Here is a 20,452-nt window from a genome sequence, read left to right as displayed (position 1 = left end):
CATCATCAGCAGAGTGCACGTTAAACGCAAGCCACTGCCTTCTGCCTTTAGGAAGGTAATCATCATGAAAACCCTATACAAATAAGAAAAAAATAATCAGGAAACCTTCATATTTACAAAACAATGAACTCCTAAACCCTTTTCCCAGAGTTTTAACCACTGCATCAGGTTTTCGATACCCAGTTGAACCATAAAGGATAATTTTGTTCAATATCTAGTTCAGGTCTGAGATGACAATGAATAAATACAGGGAAATCGCATACGATTGAGTATTTACTATCTGAACTCTACTAAACAATTATAAATATGTGTTCTTGAAAGGAATTATTTCAGAATTAGACTGTAGAAACTTATGGGGTTCATTGTTATGTCCTGAATCACTTAATATTAAACTATCAAATGGAATACACATATATCTACTACCATTTATTGAAATATGAATTTTATGAGATTTTAATAAAGTTCTTGCCTCCATGAATTGTACGATAAAATCAATGAGCTTGTGCTTCTGCATATCCTCACAGTGGTAATTTGTTATAAGGAAGCTAATATCATAACCCTGCATGCACAGCAGCAAAAAGAGCAAATGAATAGACTGATAGTACTAAGGCTGATAAAATGTTAAATTCCATATACACACAGCAAGTAAATCTGTATGTTAATGCCACACTCTAGAAATGTCTTGACCACTACAGAAGTAACAAAGACTACGTACCTGTACTGGTTTTCTTCTAAGCACCTGAAATGCTTCTGCTCTCATTGACAAAAATCTAAGAAATTTTTTAGTTAGCATGTTTTCTAGTTCATCTGCCTGCTTCACCTATGCAAGAGGAAAATTGATGTACCCTTATCAGACCTATAATATGAAGTGTGCCGAAAAAAGATTCGAAGTTGAAATTTACAGGAAAAGCCCACGAAGGGCAGGCTTCGTCTTATGAATTCTGCCGAAAAAAGATTTGAAGTTGAAATTTACAGGAAAAGCCCACATAGGGCAGGCTTCGTCTTATGTAAAAAGTCTCCATATTATATCACACACAATAAGTAATTTTTCATTCAATATATTCAATTATCTTTTAAGAAAGAAAAAAAATGATTTGCCGTGCATATAAAAATCACCAAATCATGCATGGAATGCCCTCTTTATTAGTGGTCCACAATAATCACAAAATTTGGGCTATGTAAGAAGTTTCTATATTACATTTCTACAACACATTTTATTATACATTTGAATCTTACTATTTAAGCTTGACTTGATTGATCTCTCATGCTGTTAAAATAAAAAATTGGTGAAGTTCTACATAATAACTATAAGGTTCATTCATATATAAATGAAGATCCATAATATAATCACAATTCAAACAACAAAGACCGCTGACGCAGTTTCTCACCATAAGTTTCCATATCAATGTGAAAATAAACAGAGTTAATAATATTGATAACATAGACTCATTTATCTCAAACTGTTTAAATTTTATGAAGTAAACAAGAATTGCTTATAATTACCTTGAGGCTTATGCGCAATGAATTAATAGATGTTTCAATTAACCATTTCTCAGCCTCGTTTCTACAAATCAAAACCTGAAAAAGTACTTCTAATTAAAACGTGATCTATAAATAGTATAAATACACACTGCATAAGATTAAGAACTTCTGTCACTAAAGTAAACATATGATACTTACCGGATTCAACAGAAGTTCAGAGCTAGTCCTGAAAGTTATGAAGAAAGCTATCACATATCAATAAAAACACCAATCCAACATTCAGAAAATTATTCGCTGACTTGTGAAAAACTAAGTCACATGAAAGTACTCATAGTTCTAAAAAGAATGGCACATGCTAAGAGCCAAAAATCCTTAACATACTTAAGCTCAACCTCCGGCTTGTTATGTCTTTCAACTTCTTGACAAGGAAAGTTCTGCAAAAAAAGAACAAGAAAAAGACTAAACAAGTTTCACCCAGAGAAATAACAGCTACAACAATGAATTTTTCACATAAAAGTTTGTGTCTTGAACATGAGTTCCATATGTGCAATTAAGTAGGAGGGCCTAAAGGTTCTTGATACTAAAAATTAACAAATCTTCTTCAAAATCTTCTGGCTGAACTGGGTAGACAAAAGTAGAACAAGTTATCTATGAACAAAAATAAAATCTGGGAATTTTGAGAGTAAGCACCTCAGTACTTTACTTTGAAATTTTATAGAATACACAAAGATAGATACAGAGATGCTAAAAAAGAAAAAAGAATGAAAGAAACACAAATGGAAGATACTTAATAGAAATTACGATCTTGATTTCTGCCCATAGCTTTACCGTAATTTCTTCTTCTTCTTTCTTTACAATACAAAGACATACAATGGTACAACATGAGTCAATACCCTTACAAATTCACATTTACAGAGAAGAAGTCCCAAATAACCAAACCTATTATCAAATCCAGAACAGAACTTGAACCCAAAGAAAACCTACTGGGCATGAACCATACGTGAACGGGAACCCTTTGCCGAGAACCAGCGCCGCCACCGCAAACCGAGATGCAGGAGCCGAGAACCCATGATGTCGAAGAAGATTTCCCTGGGTCCCGAGAGCCGACGCTTGCTGCTCGCCTCCTTCGTCGCCGTTCACCACCCAGCAGCCATCGTTCACCCACGCTCCTCCGTCCAGAAGGCCCTACCGAAATCCCCAAATGTGACCAAACCTAAATCCCCAAATGTGACTGAGTTTTCTTGTCTTTGTGTTATTTTGAGTTTTCTACTCTGTGTTATTTTGTGCTGAACAATTTTGACCCCCAATTTTCGAAAAAAATGAAGTTTTATTTGTCCCTTTTACTAACAATTTTAAGGACTCGCTTTGGGAGTCCTTAATATTTTTTTAGGACTCACTTTACGAGTCCTAAAAAGTCATCATTTCTAATTTTTCAACCAAGAACTGTTTAGGACTCGCATACTTTTTTAGGACACTCATTGCGAGTCCTAAATTGTGTTTTTTCAGGACTCTCAACGAGTGTCCTAAAAACTTCATAAACATTTTTAAGGACTTGCATTTAGGTGCGTGTCCTAAAAAAGTGTCCTAGAAAGGGTATTTTGTAGTAGTGCACCAGTCACACGAACTGTTGTGGATGTCGAGCAATGGAGGGGTTTCTGTCCTTGGGTCGAACGGCGGCTGGGCTACTGTCTTGGGGTGCTGTCCGGGGTTGTCGAACAAAGGTGGGAGGCGCCGTCATGGAGGAGGTGCTGCGCGCGAGGTCAAACGAGGGTGGAGGGGGTCAAGATTACTGGGGCAATTTTTTAACCTAGAAATAAGTCATTCTTTAAAAAATAAAGAAGAGAAAAAATAATATGTTTTTTAAAAAATAGTTTTTATTAGTTTTAAAAGAAAAAAATAAAATTAATACTATAAATTTTTAATAATTATGGGTTGTGTTTAATTGGTAAAAATTTTTATATTGTTTGGTAATACTTAAAAAAATAGTTTTTTATTTAAGTAATTAAAAAATTTAACAATTAAACATAAAATATGTTTGGTAACTCTATTTTTATTTGTTATTTTTTAAAATTTTAATTTAAATTTATTAAATTTTCAAAATAAAATTTTTTCACTTTCAAATTTTTTTAAAGTGTTTTCAACTTTTACTTTTTTTTTATTCTTCTATTCTTTAAATTAACATATCATATTGTTAAAGAAAAAATAAAAATTAAAGTTATCAAACGCGTTTATTATTTTTTGTTTTTAAAAACAATAAACGCGTTTGATAAATTTTATTTTTATTTTTTCTTTAACAATATGAAATGGGGTGTTCATTTGAAGAAGAGAAGAAACAAAAAGTCGTAACGGTTTAAAAAAAATTAAAAGTGAAAAAAATTCTATTTCAAAATTTAATGAATTTTAATTAAAATTTAAAAAATAATAAATAAAAATAAAGTTACCAAACACTGTTTTTTGTTTAATTCTCAATTTTTTAATTAACTAAATAAAAACTTATTTTTTAAGTGTTACCAAACAACACAATCATTAATGAATTTTTAATAAAAGAAATCTTATTTTATTAAATATATAATAAGTAATTCAATTAGAAATTAATATTACAAAAAAAGTATTAAAAAAATAAACAATTATTTGAATAACTCATTTAAAAATAAAACTCATTCTTTAACTAGTAGGTATTGTGTGTTGCAAATTATTAATTAATACTTTCTATTAATATATTTACATAAAGGCTATTTAGGATTTTTACCCCCCGAACTATTACCACTACCGTATTGTACCCCCTAATTTTTTCAGGCCGTTAAAAATTCCCCCCGAAATATTCACAGTAATGTAAAGAAGGACTTCCGTTAACTTTCAACACATGTGGCTAACAAAAGGCTGACATGGCTCTTTACATGCTGATGTATCTTGGCCATGTCAGCGCCATGTGTGTAATTTTATTATTTTTAAATATGGTTTTTATTTTTTTTAATGTATAAAAAATGGTTTAATTTATTAATTCTATTTTTTAGTGTTCAATTCATTAATTTTTAATATGATTATAGATTTTTTAATTTAAAATTACACACATGGCGCTAACATGGCCAAGACACATCAGCATGTAAAGAGCCATGTCAGCCGTTTGTTAGCCACATGTGTTGAAAGTTAACGGAAGTCCTTCTTTACATTACTGTGAATATTTCGAGGGGAGTTTTTAACGGCCTGAAAAAATTAGGGGGCACGATACGGTAGTGGTAAGAGTTCGGGGGTAAAAATCCTAAATAGCCTTACATAAAATATATTAAATTATATTAAAAAAATACAAATTAAATTAGTACTTGATTAGAAAAATTGTATTGCATTAGACAACAGTTTAAGTAGAAATGTTGTCTCATGTTAAAAATAGGCATGTTACAACAGTCTCCTTAGAACTGTCGTTTCATGTGAGTTTTAATTTGCATGGCACAACAATTTGTGAGCGATTGTTGTGTCATGTATATTTTTAACATGACACGACAGTTTTACTACAAACATCATCTCATGCATGTCGTCTAAGTACAATTTTGTAGTAGTGAATCAAAAGGAAATGATATATTTTATTTAAAACATAAAACTATTCATGGGCCCATAAAAACTTTTACAAGTTATTTACAATCCAAAATGGTCATTAAAGTGTAAAAATTACAACCCACCGACCTAAGCAGCAAAAATGGGGTAAACCCCTAGTTCCTCTGGGAAACTCCTTGGCTGTGGTAGTCAAGCGGCTGCATATGTACACATCTCCACCTAAACTCTCCACTCAAGGTTGGGTGAGCTTTTCTTTCCCATTACCTTAACCACTAGCACCCGTGAGACAAGGCTCAACAAAAAAATTCATTACTGCATGTATATAATATCAGATGATGATTATGATAATAATACAAAGCTTATAGCTCTAAATAGATGAGTGAATATCACTTCAAGGTTTTAATAACCATGCTGGGGCTTGTAGCCCTAATCAGATAATATCAAGATTCTGATAATCATGTTGGGGCGTATAGCCCTAATTAGATGAGTGACTGATGAGCAAGTCGCTAACTTAAACTAGATGAGTGACTAATGAGTAAGTCACTAGCTTGAATCAGATGAGTGACTAATGAGTAAGTCACTAACTTGAATCAAATGTGACTGATGAGTAAGTCACTAACTTGAATCAGATGAGTGACTGATGAGTAAGTCACTAACTCGGGCTCCGCATCCTAGCCATGTGATGATGCAGTCACCTGGGCCTTCTGGCCCTGGCTCTAAGTGACTAGCCATTAGACTAGACAAGAGCTTTTGTTTGTCATCAAACTTAAGGTCGGCCAAGCATTTCATGCTCAGGACGATAATGCTTATGTCAATTAGATCTAATCTTTTCGGCTTGCGTTAACACGCTAAAACAATTCTTGACTCAGAAGCCAATACCATACGACCAGTACTCAGTATTACTGCCGAACTTGACTATTAAGTCACAGCTTCAGAGTTAATACCGACACTATTTCCGATTCTGACTAATAAGTCGGTGCCATTTACAAGTAAGCAAGATTTGCTAAGCATTTGATATGAAATCAATGTCCACATTTAAACACTCAACATGCCTCAATAATAACCATGCATGTCATATGGGGTGCAGTTTTCTCACCTCTGGTTCGAGCGAGAAAGAGTAAAAGAATGACCCTTGAGAATGATCAACCCTTTGATTCCTTAGCGTTAACCTAGTCATAACCAAATATAACCTCCATTAATGAAAATAAACAATAAAAAGGTTATTGACCTAATCCTCACTCCTGGGACCCCGAATTGTACCCAAACGGTGAGTAGATTCGATCCCGACACCCAGGAATTGAGACCCTGAGCCAAAAACCCTCAAAAGTTCGTAAAATAGGAATCTAGAAAAACAGGGTAGCATTGTAGCACTCCACCCCTAGCGCCCCAGCGCTATAGGAAAAGTGGAAAGCCTCTGGCTAGCGCTGTAGCGCTACAACCAAGATTTTCAACCCTGGTTTTTCTCTCCTTCGACTCCTCCATTTCCAACCTTCAAAACAAGCTTCCAAACCTCATTCAAACTCCTAAATGAACCCCAAAACCATATACACAAGTCCTAGGCATCATAACCCAAGCAACCCTTGCCAAAAACTCCCATCAATCGTCAATATCAACCTAGAAAATCCAGCTGAAACCCAAATTAAAAACAGAGTATAAAACCAGAGTTTTAATGGCTAGAACCTTACCTCAAGCTCAGTATAGAACCCTATTCAATGGTGGAACACAACCCTAAGCCCTCAAGACTCACTTCCTTAGCTTGAATCCTCAAAAGAAACTCAAAAATCCAAAGAGAAAAGGAGAATAAATTTGGTCGGGAGAAGATGAAGATGGTGCTCTATTTTGGTTTAAGCTTCTAAAGCTTTCCGTGGTTCAAATATATCCTTAGGGTGAAAAGACTATATTTCCCCTAGGTCATTTAAAGTCCTTTCCTGCATATCTCTTTAATCTTAATTAACGCTCTCCAATTCCAGTTATTCCCAATATTCTCAAATACCAATAAATCATATCCCATTACCCTTTTATTCCCAGCAAGTGTTGTAATCATCAAATTACCCCGAGACTCACCCTGAGCCCCGAAATCAACCCCGTTATGACCAAATCGCTAACTTGCACTCAAAGATCATCTCTTGCCGAATGGCTCGAACAAATCCACATTATAATGTGGCCTAATCAATAGATCACCAACATGCATACAAATATACAATTGCCATCAACGGGCCAAATTACCAAAATGCCCTTATGATGAAATGTGGACCCAGATGCATGCATTTATCATCATATTATAATATAATTATAATAAACATGCATATACTCAACTAATGGCATAATAAATCAATTATGGCCCTCCCGGCCTACCAATCCAACCATGAAACCTCATTAGGGATTTTGGGGCATTACCACTATCCCCTCCTTACAAAAATTTCATCCTCAAAATTTACCTGAATAGCTCGGGATACTGATTCTGCATGTATGACTCCAGCTCCCAGGTCATTTCCTCAACCTTGATGCTCCTCCACAATACCGTAACCAAAGGTATCGTCTTATTCCTGAGAACCTTGTCCTTTCTGTCAAGTATTTGGACTGGCTAATCCTCATAGGAGAGATCTGCCTCTAGCTCTAGTTCTTCATAACTCAAAACATGAGTTACTTCAGATACATACCTCTGATGACCTAAAACATGAAACACGTTATGCATGGCTGACAATGCCAGTGGTAAGGCCAACCTATAAGCCACCTGACCAATCCTCTCCAAGATTTCAAATGGACCTACAAATCTAGGGCTCAGCTTGCCCTTCTTCCCAAATCTTCTCACCCCTTTCCATGGTGTGACTCTAAGGAAAACATAGCTCACACTTGGAACTCCACGTTCCTGCACTTGGGATCTGCATAACTTTTCTGTCTACTCTGAGAAGCATGCATCCGAGCTCTAATATTCTCAATGGCCTCACTAGTCCTCTGAACGACCTCAAGACCCAAGTATCTCCTTTCTCCTGTCTCATCCCAATAAATGGGAGATCTGTACTTCCTACCATACAGCATATCATAAGGTGACACCCCAATAGTAGACTGATAACTGTTGTTGTAGGAAAATTCTATCAAAGGAAGATACTTACTCCGAGATCCATCAAAGTCCAGCACACATGCTCGCAACATGTCTTCTAATATTTGAATTGTTCTCTCAGATTATCCATCTGTCTGAGGATGATAAGCAGTACTGAACTTCAACTGTGTTCCCATGGCCTTCTATAAAATCCCCCAGAACTTGGAAGTAAAAGTGGGATCCCGATCTGACATGATTGACCTTGGTGCTCCATGGAGGCGCGCGATCTCTCTCACATAGAGATCTGCGTATTGGTCAACTGTATATGTAGTCCTCACTAGTAAAAAGTGAGCTTACTTGGTGTAGCGATCCATCATAACCCATACTGCATCATGTTGACTAATAGTCCTGGTAACCCCACCACGAAATCCATCGTGATGTCCTCCCATTTCAACTCCAAGATATCTAGAGGCTGCAATAACCCTGCTGGCCTCTGATGCTCAACCTTGACCTGTTGACATGTCAAGCACTTAGCCACATACTCCACTACATCCTTCTTCATCCCCGGCCACCAATACAGCGATCTCACATCCTGATACATCTTCGTGGTACCTGGATGCAAATAGTAAGGTGTAGTATGAGATTCATCCAGAATCTCCCACCTCATAGCAGTCTCTAACGGAACACATATTCGACCCTTATATCTCAACAAGCCCAAATTAGACACCATATAATCTCTGGATACTCCAGCCAGAACATCCTCTCTGATCTTGGTCACCGATGGATCACCCAACTGACCCTCCTTTATTCTTTCCAACAGTGTAGACTGTAGCGTAATATTGGCCAACTGGCCTACTAGCAACTCTATACAAACTCTGGTCATATCATCTGCTAACTCTCTAGCTGTCAGCCTCGCACTATAAATTTGTCCCAGACCCTTCCAGCTTAAAGCATCTGCTACCACATTGGCCTTTCCTAGATGATACAAAATCTCACAATCATAATCTTTTACTAACTCCAGCCAACGCCTTTGTCTCATATTCAAGTCTTTCTGTGTGAAGAAGTACTTCAGGCTCTTCTGGTCAGTGTAGATCTCACATTTTTTCCTTAAAGGTACTGCCTCCATACCTTTAATGTAAAGACCACAGTCACCAACTCTAAGTCATGAGTGGGATATAATTGTTCATACTCCTTCAGCTGATGTGAGGCATAAGCGATCACCTTTCCTAACTGCATCAAAACATAGCCCAAACCCTGATGTGAAGCATCGCAGTATATCGCAAAATTCTCCTGATCTGTTGGAAGACTCAGAACTAGAGTTGTAATCAATCTCTGCTTTAGTTCCTGAAAGTTATTCTCACACCTATCTAACCACACAAACTTCTGATTATTGCGTGTCAGCTCAGTCAATGAAGTAGCAATCTTTGAGAACCCTTCCACAAAATGCATGTAATAACCTGCAAATCCAAGGAAACTTCTAACCTCAGAAGCATTCTTTGGCCTTGGCCAATCTCTGACCGCCTCAATCTTGGCTGGATCTACCTTAATCCCCTCCTTACTGACAATGTGCCCAAGAAAAGATAACTGAGATAACCAGAACTCACATTTCTTGAACTTTGCAAACAATTTGTGTTCCCTCAGTTTTTGTAGAACCAATCTCAGATGTTGCTCATGCTCTGACTCTGACTGAGAATAAATCAGGATATCATCGATGAAGACAATCACAAACTGGTCTAGATAATCCTAGAACACTTTGTTCATCAAATCCATAAGAGCATCTGGGGCATTAGTCAATCCAAAAGACATGACTAAGAACTCATAATGCCCATATTTGGTGCGAAAAGCAATCTTTGGTATGTCTCCCTCCTTGACCCTCAACTGATGATAACTAGAACGAAGGTCTATCTTTGAGAATACCTTTTTACCTTGCAACTGATCAAACAGATCTTCTATCCTTGGCAGATGATACTTTTTCTTAATTGGTAACTTATTCAGTTCTCTGTAATCAATGCACATCCTTATAGAACCATCTTTCTTCTTCACAAACAAAACTGGTGCACCCGAAGGTGATAAACTAGGTCTGATATAACACAAATCCAACAACTCTTGCAACTGTACTTTCAATTGTTTCAACTCAGCTGGGGATATTTTGTAAGGTTCTCTAAACACTGGCTCTGTCCTTGGTGCCAATTTTATCATGAACTCAATCTCTCTATGCAGTGGCAACCCTGGTAAATCTTCTAGAAACACATCCAGAAACTCACAGACTAGTCTGGTCTCTTTTGGTCTCACTGGCATGACCTGAGTGGTGTCCACCACACTGGCTAAGAATCCAATGCAACCTCCTTGCAATAGATCCCTAGCCATCAAAACAGAAATCATAGGTATGCGAGGTCCATGCACAGTACCAAAAAACACAAAAGGATCCTCACCTTTAGGCTCAAATGTAACCATCTTCCTTCTGTAATTTATGGTTGCCCCATACTTCATTAACCAATCCATACCAAGAATCATGTCAAAGTCAGTCACAACTAACTCTATCAAATCCAATGACAACTCTTTGCCCTCCACTATCACTGGCAAAAATCTGACCCATCTCCTAGATACTACTAACTCCCCAATGGGTAATAAGGTTTTGAACCCCACAGCATAATAATCACATGGTCTACACAGTCTATCAATAATTCTACTAGCAACAAAAGAATGTGTAGCACTAGAATCAATCAAAATAGTAGAAGGGGTTCCAACACTAAGAAGCTGACCTCTAACTACTGAGGGTGAAGCCTTAGCTTCTGCTTGTGTCAATTCGAACACTCGAGATGGGGCCGAGCTGTCTGCCTTCCTGGGTTCTCCCTTTCTTGCTTTAGGGAAATCTTTCTTGAAATGACCCACTGCCCCACATAAGAAGCATGCCTTTTCCCTACACTCTCCCAAATGGCGCCTCTTGCACCTGGGGCACTCTAGATAAGTCTTCCAGACCTGACTGCCACCTTGACAACCCATTGTAATACCACGAGGTCGCCTATCAGGACCTGGAGCTGGGAAGGGGTTATGAACCTTCCTCTTTTGATCACTAGAGCCTTCGCCCCTACCTGAGCCCACAAATGGAGGACTTGTCCTCCTAAACTCTCTTGTGGATGTATTATCTCGCCAGATCTTGTTCTCTGCGCTCTCGATTATGAGCGCCTTCTCAACCACCTGTGCATAAGTAGTAACTCCTTCCACAGTGGGGATACGAACATCCCAGGCTAATCTAGGTTGTAGCCCCTGGAGAAACCTCTCCCTTCTGTTCCCATCAGTGGGCACCAGCTCCATGGAAAACTTCGCCAATCTATCAAACTTGAAGGCATATTCAATCAATGATAAACTCCCCTGATGTAATCTAATAAACTCTTCATCTATTGTAGCCCTGATGGCATCATTGTAGTACTTCTCATTGAACAGAGTTTGAAACTCTTCCCAACTCAGGGTATTAAAATTTCTGGTCTGGGATGTAACCTCCCACCAAATTCGAGCATCCTCCCGAAACATATACGTGGCACAAGCCACCCTCTCATTACCAGACACCCTCATGAAATCAAGGATGTTTTTAATCATGCTCATCCACTACTCAGCTTTAGTAGGATCTGCACTACCCTCAAATACTGGAGGTTGCTCCTTCTTGAACCTTTCATAAAGAGGCTCCTATTTGTTTCCAACCTTAGGTAGCTGCTCAACTTTTTGCACCGATACAGGTGGTGCCTCTGGTACACTGGTTCTTGCATGGACCTACTGTTGTCTCAGGAGGCAAATTTCTTCTTCCTGCCTCAATACTCTAGCATGCAGGTCATTAATCAGCTGTTGCCAGTTATCAGGAGCTGGTTGTGGAATCTGATTCTGGTCATTCTCTTGACCCTGTCTATTATTCTGTCTTTGTTCTTCCTGGCTAGCTGATGGATCTGTCTGTTTAGGAATCATTCTATCACGTATACTATGCTGAAACAATTAATGCAACTAGTTAAGTAGTAATAACAAAACCTCTTGCCGCCTCACGGTCCAATATCATCAGATAATCACCAATTCCATAGTTATACAGATATACAAATGGATACATGATCATAGCATTTAACATTTAACATGTATCAATTGATAATTCACAATGAACAATACTGATGAACATGTTCTAGCAATATCAGTACTAATAAGCATGTTCTTGCTAATGATGCAGTAGTCAAGGCACAACCTTATCATTTTATTTCATGTGGACAGGTAAAGCATTTATACTTTATTTAAGCAATTAAATACATAACTACATAAATAGTTACCAAACCATGAGTCGAGCTTGTCTTTAGTGGCAAGTGTACACGTCCAGCCAGTCTACAGGAACCCTAAACCTTGGCACGCTCTGATACCAAGTTCTAACGTCCTGGTTACTCCAAGACCATTACTGTGAACTTTGAACCATGCTTAACTCACTAATCAATTCATTTGGTTATAAACGTGCATCTAGGTGTTATTAACAGGCTAAGGTGAAAAACCAAGCAAAAGGAAATGATATATTTACTTAACACATAAAACTATTCATGGGCCCATAAAAAACATTTACAAGTTATTTACAATCCAAAACGGTCATTACAGTATAAAAATTACAACTTGCCCACCTAAGCGGCGAAAATAGGGTTAACCCCTAGTTCCTCTGAGAAACTCCTTGGCTGTGGTGGTCAAGCGGCCGCATATGTACACATTATTGGGGTTTTATGCCCTAATTAAAACTCAAATTCTTTGTAATCTCATTTTATTATCAATAAAAGAATAGAAATCATTTTTTGACTTGGTCAATCACTTTGCTCACATGTTTTATTTTCATGATTATTTTTTTAATATAAACTTCTATTAAACCCCGAGCATATAACTAATCTTATTTATAGTGACGTAATCACAGTGGAATATAAATATGATTATATGTTCAAAATAAGTTAGTCCTAAGATCAGTCAATGCACAGGATTTACATTGACTTGCCAATCTACGATATGATCTACTTACACATTACAGTGTTATGTTCTTTCCAGAATATTAGCAGAGTAGATAAGATCGGATGTATTTGTTACATCAGACATGACCAATATTGACAGTTGATAAGATAAGTAAACATACCGTTATTATCCATTAAAGTCATATCATATAGGTGACCATAGGTCAATTCAATCTCAATTCTGAGTGGTTAGTATTCTAACTAATTGTATTATTTGAGTTCTTTGACTTGTTCATTACCAGCTTACCCTACGAACTAGCCCATACTTACATCTTGGGAACTCGGTGGTATAATTGAGTGGGAGTGTTAATCATAGATATGAACATCTATAGATTTTGATGAAGAACTGAAACGATGGTTTCCTTTTAGTTTGGTTCAAGGTGTTAGTTTACTAAAATATCATTTACAAGGAACTAAGTGTTTTAAGGATAAAATACAATGAGGGGTAAAACGATATTTTAGTCCTATCTCATTGCAGACCGTCTATAGAGGATTGAGTGACAATTATGGTTGTAATAATGGATAATTAATAGCGTATCTATATTTGTTATAGAGCGTTCTATGAATTCAAGAGTGCAATTCCGAGTCTATAGTGGAGTCACGAGGAATTAATAAGTTAGTAAATTTATTTGTTAGATTTATGATAACTTATTGGAGCTTGATTTCATAGGCCCATGGTCCCCATTGTACCTTGGATAAAATCATCTTGATAGTCTCAATTAATTGATTTAATTATCAATTAGAATTATCAAAGTTGACCAGATCAATTTTGGATAGTTTCACAGAGTTGTGTAATTTTGAGAAGAAAAGAGAAATTATGGCAGATTTATTAATTAAGATAAATTGGTATCTAAATTAATAAATAAATTTAAATCAAGGTTCAAATTATAAATAATAAATTTGATAAAGGATTTAAATAATTATTTAATTAATTAAATCAATAGAAAATAATATAGATAATTTCAATCTAGGGCTTCAAAATGGCTATTATTTTATTGATTTTTTAATTAAATTAAATGGCCTAATTGAGTCTATAAAAGGAGTGCTTATAGAGAAGTCAAAACAATGGTTTTTGATAAGTCAGATTTTCTGATAGTTTTAGATTCTCTCTAAACACAAGTCCTTTTCTAAACCTCTTTGTTATTTTCTCTTCTTCTCTCTATATCTATCTCATGTGTTGAGAATTTCCCACACTAGTCTAGGAGGTTCTAAGGATAGATTAGAAGATTGTGAAGAAAATAGAAGATCAGTTCAGTTTCTTGATAATACTCTGCGACAGAGATGATACAAGAGTTAGAGAAACTGAAGGAAGGAATCTTTAATTCTGCTGCGTATACTGTAAGTATTCTATTCTTTGTTTCTCTTTGAATTCAATTTTAGAAACATGTTTTAGGCTATCTCATATTAAGTTGTTTAATATTAGATATACATGACAATAAATAAAGATCATGTATAAGCTAATCTAACACACATCACCTCCTAAGCTCTCCACTCAAGGCTGGGTGAGCTTTTCTTTCCCTTTAACTGCACTACATAGCACCCGTGAGCCAAGGCTCAACAAGAAAACTCATTACTGCATGTAGATAATATTAGATGATGATTATGATAATCATATAGAGCTTATAGCCCTAAACGGATGAGTGAATATCACTTCAAGGCTTTTGTAACCATGCTGGGGCTTGTAGCCCTAATCAGATAATATCGAGATTCTGATAATCATGCTGGGGAATATATCCCTAATCAGATGAGTGACTGATGAGCAAGTCACTAACTTAAACCAGATGAGTGACTGATGAGTAAGTCACTAGCTTGAATCAGATGAGTGACTGATGAGTAAGTCACTAACTTGAATCAGATGGGTGACTGATGAGTAAGTCACTAACTTGAATCAGATGACTAAGTGATGAGTAAGTCACTAACTTGGGCTCTGCACCCTAGCCATGTGACGATGCAGTCACCTGGGCCTTCTGGCCCTGGCACTAAGTGACTAGCCATTAGACTAGACAAGCGCTTTTGCTTTTCATCGAACTTAAGGTTGGTCAAGAATTTCATGCTCAAGATGATAATGCTTAATTCAATTAGATATAATATTTTCGGCTTGCGTTAAACACGCTAAAATAGTTCTTCACTAATAAGCCAATACCATACGACCAGTACTCAGTACTACTACTGAACTTGACTATTAAGTCACAACTTCACAGTTAATACCGACACCATTGCCGATTCTGACTAATAAACCAGTGTCATTCAGAAGTAAGCAAGATTTGCTAAGCATTTGTTATGAAATCAATGTCCACATTTAAACACTCAACATGCCTCAATAATAACCATGCATGTCACATATGGGGTGCAGTTTTCTTACCTCTAGTTCCAGCGAGAATTAGTAAAAGAACAACCGACCCTTTGATTCCTTTGCGATCACCTAGTCATAACCAAATATAAACTCCATTAATGAAAATCAACAATAAAAAGGTTCTTTACCTAAACCTCACTCCCAGGACCCTGAATTGCACCTAAACGTTGAGTAGATTCGATCCCGAGCCATAGGAATTGAAACCCCAAGCCAAAAACCCTCAAAAGTGCCCAAAATAGGAATCTGGAAAAGTAGGGTAGCGTTGTAGCGCTCCCCCCCTAGCGCCCCAGTACAATAGGCAGAATGAAAAGCCCCTAGCTAGAACTGTAGCGCCTATACCTGGGCGCTGTAGCGCTACAACCAGGGTTTTCAACCTTGGTTTTTCCCTCCTTCGTCTCATGCTGAATGGCTCGAACAAATCCACATTTTAATGTGGCCTCATCAATAGATCTCCAACATGCATACAAATATACAAATATGCCCTCAACGGGCCAAATTACCAAAATGGCCTTATCATGAAATGTGGACCCACATGCATGCATTTATCATCATATTATAATATAATTCACATAAACATGCATATAATCAATTCATGGTATAATAAATCAATTTGTGCCCTCCCGGCCTACCAATCCAACCATTAAACCTCATTAGGGACTTTGGGGCAATACGGGTTGTTTCTGGAACTGAATAGTTATTGAGCTCAAATCTATAATTAGATTATAGATTAATTATTCGCTAATGAATTAATGGTACTTAAGGATCAATAGGTAATTAGAAGGGTAAAACGATAATTTTGACCAGCTATAATTAACGAACCAAAAATGGAGGACAGAACTACATATATTGATTATATCAATGGACTACTAGAGTAAGCTCTGTAAATATAATTCTATAAATACTTAGAGTGCAATTCCATATTTATAGTGGAGTAATCATGGGATTAATAAATATGATTATTAGACTAAAGAGTTTAATTAATAATCTGGCTTATTGGAGCTTCGTATTGTAGATTCATGGTCCCAAGATTACCTCTGTCCTACACTATAAAGGGTAAGGATATCAAAAGAAAGATTTTTTAAGAGAAAGGACTAAATTGCAAAGGAATAATTATCTAGGGCAAGGAAATAATTATTTGATAATAATGGGTAATTATCCAGCAGCAGCAGTAGTAGTAATAGTAGCAGCAGCAGCAGTAGTAGCAGTAGGAGCAGCAGCAGAAGCAGTAGTAGCAGTACAGTGGTAGAAGTAGCAGTAGCAGTAGCAGTAGCAGCAGCAGCAGTAGTAGTAGTAGCAGCAACAACAACAGTAGGAGCAGCAGCAACAAGAGCAGCAGCAGCAGAAGCATCAGCAGTAGCAGGAGTAGTAGTAGTAGTAGTAGTAGTAGTAGTAGTAGTAGTAGTAGTAGTAGTAGTAGTAGTAGTAGTAGTAGTAGTAGGAGTAGTAATAGTAGTAGCATCAACAATAGTAGTAGTAGTAGTAGTAGTAGTAGTAGTAGTAGTAGTAGTAGCAGTAGCTGCAGCAGAGGAAGTAGTAGCAGTAGGAGTAGTATTAGTAGTAGTAGCAACAGTAGTAGGAGCAGCAGCAGCACTAGTAGAAGTAGCAGTAGCTCCAGTAGATGAAGTAGTAGCAGTAGAAGTAGTAATAGTAGTAGTAGCAACAATAGTAGGATCAGCAGCAGCAGTAGTAGTTGTAGTAGTAGCTGCAGCAGATGAAGTAGTAGTAGTAGCAGTAGGAGTAGTATTAGTAGTAGTAGCAACAGTAGTAGGAGCAGCAACAGTAGTAGTAGTAGCAGCTGCAGTAGTAGCTGCAGCAGCAGTAGTAGTAGCAGCAGCAGTAGTAGCAGTAGCAGTAGAAGTAGCAGTAGCGGTAGTAGTAGCAGTAGCTGCAGCAGATGAAGTAGTAGCAGTAGGAGTAGTATTAGTAGTAGTAGCAACAGTAGTAAGAGCAGCAGCAGCAGTAGTAGTAGTAGCAATAGCTGCAGCAGATGAAGTAGTAGCAGTAGCAGTAGGAGGTGTATTACTAGTAGTAGCAACAGTAGTAGGAGCAGCAGCAGCAGTAGTAATAGTAGCAGCCGCAGTAGTAGTAGTAGTAGCAGTAGTAGTAGCGACAGCAGTAGCTGCAGCAGAAGAATTAGAAGCAATAGGAGTAGTATTAGTAGTAGTAGCAACAATAGTAGGAGCAATAGTAGCAGTAGTAGAAGTAGCAGTAGCTGCAGCAGATGAAGTAGAAGTAGTAGCAGTAGGAGAAGTATTAGTAGTAGTAGCAATAGTAGTAGGAGCAGCAGCAGCAGCAGCAGTAGTAGCAGCCGCAGTAGTAGCTGTAGCAGCAGCAGCAACAGTAGTAGTAGTAGCATCAACAATAGTAGTAGTAGTAGTAGTAGTAGTAGTAGTAGAAGTAGTAGTAGTAGGAGCAGTAGTAGGAGAAGTAGTAGCTGCAGTAGTAGCAGCAGCAGTAGCAGCAGCAGCAGTAGCAGTAGAAGTAGGAGTAGCAGTAACAGTAGCAGTAGTAGTAACAGTAGCAGTAGGAGTAGTAGCAGTAGCAGCAGCAGCAGCAGCAGCAGTAGCAGTAGCAGTAGTAATAGTAGCAGCCGCAGTAGTAGTAGTAGTAGCAGTAGTAGTAGCAGTAGCAGTAGGTGCAGCAGAAGAATTAGAAGCAATAGGAGTAGTATTAGTAGTAGTAGCAACAATAGTAGGAGCAGCAGTAGCAGTAGTAGAAGTAGCAGTAGCTGCAGCAGATAAAGTAGTAGTAGTAGCAGTAGGAGTAGTATTAGTAGTAGTAGCAACAATAGTAGGAGCAGCAGCAGTAGCAGTATTAGTAGCAGCCGCAGTAGAAGCTGCAGCAGCAGCAGCATCAAAAGCAGTAGCATCAACAGCAGCAACAACAGTAATAGTAGTAGTAGTAGTAGTAGTAGGAGCAGTAGTAGGAGCAGTAGTAGGAGCAGTAGAAACAACAGTAGTAGCAGCAGCAGCAGCAGTAGCAGCAGTAGTAGCAACAGCAGTAGGAGCAGCAGAAGGAGTATGAGTAGGAGTAGGAGTAGGAGTCGCAACAGCTGTAGCAATAGTAGTAGTAGTAGCAGTAGCAGCAGCAGTAGAAGTAGCACAGCAGTAGCAGCACTAGCAACAGCAGCAACAGGAGCAGTAGCAGTAGCAGTAGTAGCATTAGCAGCAGCAGCAGCAGTAGCAGTACCAGTACCAGTACCAGTAGCAGTAGGAGTAGGAGTAGTTGCAGCAGCAGTAGCAGTAGCAGTAGTAGTAGCAGTAGCGAGTAGTTGTAGTGGTAGTAGTGGTAGTAGTAGTAGTGGTAGTAGTAGTAGTGGTAGTAGCAGTAGCAGTAGCAGTAGAAGAAGCAGTAGCAGAAGCAGTAGTAGCAGTAGTAGCAGTAGTAGTAGCAGTAGCAGTAGGAGTAGCAGTAGAAGTAGCAGTAGGAGTTGGAGTAGCAGAAGCAGTAGCAGCAGTAGCAGTAGCAATAGCAGGAGCAGTAGCAGTAGCAGTAGTAGTAGCAGCAGCAGTAACAGTAGCAGTAGCGAGTAGTAGTAGTGGTAGTAGTAGTAGTGGTAGAAGCTGTAGCAGTAGAAGTAGCAGTAGCAGTAGCAGAAGCAGTAGCAGCAGTAGCAGCAGCAGTAGCAGAAGCAGCAGCAGTAGCAGTTGGAGTAGCAGTAGCAGTAGGAGTAGGAGTAGCAGTAGCAGTAGCAGTAGTAGTAGCAGTTGCAGTAGCTGTAGCAGTATCAGTAGCAGTAGTAGCAGTAGCAGTAGCAGTTGCAGTAGTGGTAGTAGTCGTAGTGGTAGTAGTGGTAGTGGTAGTAGTGGTAATGGTAGTAGTAGTTGTGGTAGTTGCAGTAGCAGTAGCAGTAGAGTAGCAGTAGCAGTAGCAGTAGCAGTAGCAGAAGCAGTGGCAGTTGCAGTAGCAGTGGCAGTAGCAGAAGTCGTAGCAGCAGTAGCAGTAGCAGTAGCAGTAGCAGTTGCAGTAGCAGCAGTAGCAGCAGTAGCAGCAGCTACAGTAGTAGCAGTAGCAGCAGCAGTAGCAGTAGTAGCAGTAGCAGTAGCTGTCGGAGTAGGAGTAACAATAGCAGTAACAGCAGCAGTAGCAGTAGTAGTGGTAGTAGTGGTAGTGGTAGTAGTAGTAGCAGCAGCAATAGTTGCAGTAGCAGTAGTAGAAGCAGTAGTAGCTGCAGCAGATGAAGTAGTAGTAGTAGTAGTAGTAACAGCAGTTGTAGTAGTAGTAGTTGCAGCAGCAGTAGCAGTAGTAGTAGTATTGGTAGTAATAGTTGTAGTAGCTACAGCAGTAGCTGCAGCAGATGAAGTAGTAGTAGCAGCAGCAGTAGCAGTAGAAGCAATAGTAGTAGTAGCAGCAGTAGTAGTAGCAGCAGCAGTTGCTGCAGCAGATGAAGTAGTTGTAGCAGAAGTAGGAGAAGTATTAGTAGTAGTAGCAACAGTAGTAGGAGCAGCAGCAGAAGTAGTAGTAGTAGCAGCCGCAGTAGTAGCTGCAGCATCAGCAGCAGTAGTAGTAGCAGCAGCAGCAGTAGCAGCAGCATCAACAGCAGTAGCAGTAGTAGAAGGGGTAGTAGTAGTAGCAGCAGCAGCAGTTGCAATAGGAGTAGTATTAGTAGTAGTAGCAACAGTAGTAGGAGCAGCAGCAGCACTAGTAGAAGTAGCAGTAGCTGCAGCAGATGAAGTAGTATTAGTAGCAGTAGGAGTAGTATTAGTAGTAGTAGCAACAGTAGTAGGAGCTACAGCAGCAGTAGTAGTAGTAGCAGCAGTAGCAGTAGCAGCAGTAGCAGTAGCGGCAGCAGATGAAGTAGTAGCAGTAGAAGTAGTATTAGTAGTAGTAGCAACAATAGCAGGAGCAGGAGCAGCAGTAGAAGTAGCTGCAGCAGATGAAGTAGTAGTAGTAGCAGTAGGAGTAGAATTAGTAGTAATAGCAACAGTATTAGGAGCAGCAGCAGCAGTAGTAGTAGCAGCCGCAGTAGTAGCTGCAACAGCATCAGCAGCAGTAGTAGTAGTAGCAGCAGACGCA

At 38.4% G+C, this 20,452-nt stretch overlaps 1 protein-coding gene across 1 annotated transcript in view; it reads right to left on the bottom strand.

Annotated features, from left to right (window-relative positions):
* Positions 1–298: 298 nt before the first annotated feature.
* The window catches only part of LOC133824254 (uncharacterized), an 81,577-nt gene continuing 61,423 nt past the window's right edge, over positions 299–20,452 (bottom strand). The window contains exons 4-8 of the mRNA XM_062257123.1: positions 1,864–1,941; positions 1,681–1,708; positions 1,504–1,578; positions 716–820; positions 299–559 (exon numbers count right to left, since the gene is read on the bottom strand). Coding sequence (XP_062113107.1) covers positions 299–559; positions 716–820; positions 1,504–1,578; positions 1,681–1,708; positions 1,864–1,941 — 547 coding nt within the window. The remainder of the gene's footprint in view (positions 560–715; positions 821–1,503; positions 1,579–1,680; positions 1,709–1,863; positions 1,942–20,452) is intronic.

The sequence above is a fragment of the Humulus lupulus genome, chromosome 3 (genome assembly GCF_963169125.1).
Source record: "Humulus lupulus chromosome 3, drHumLupu1.1, whole genome shotgun sequence".
Taxonomy (NCBI): Eukaryota; Viridiplantae; Streptophyta; class Magnoliopsida; order Rosales; family Cannabaceae; genus Humulus; species Humulus lupulus.
This window is presented reverse-complemented; position numbering and strand designations above follow the sequence as displayed.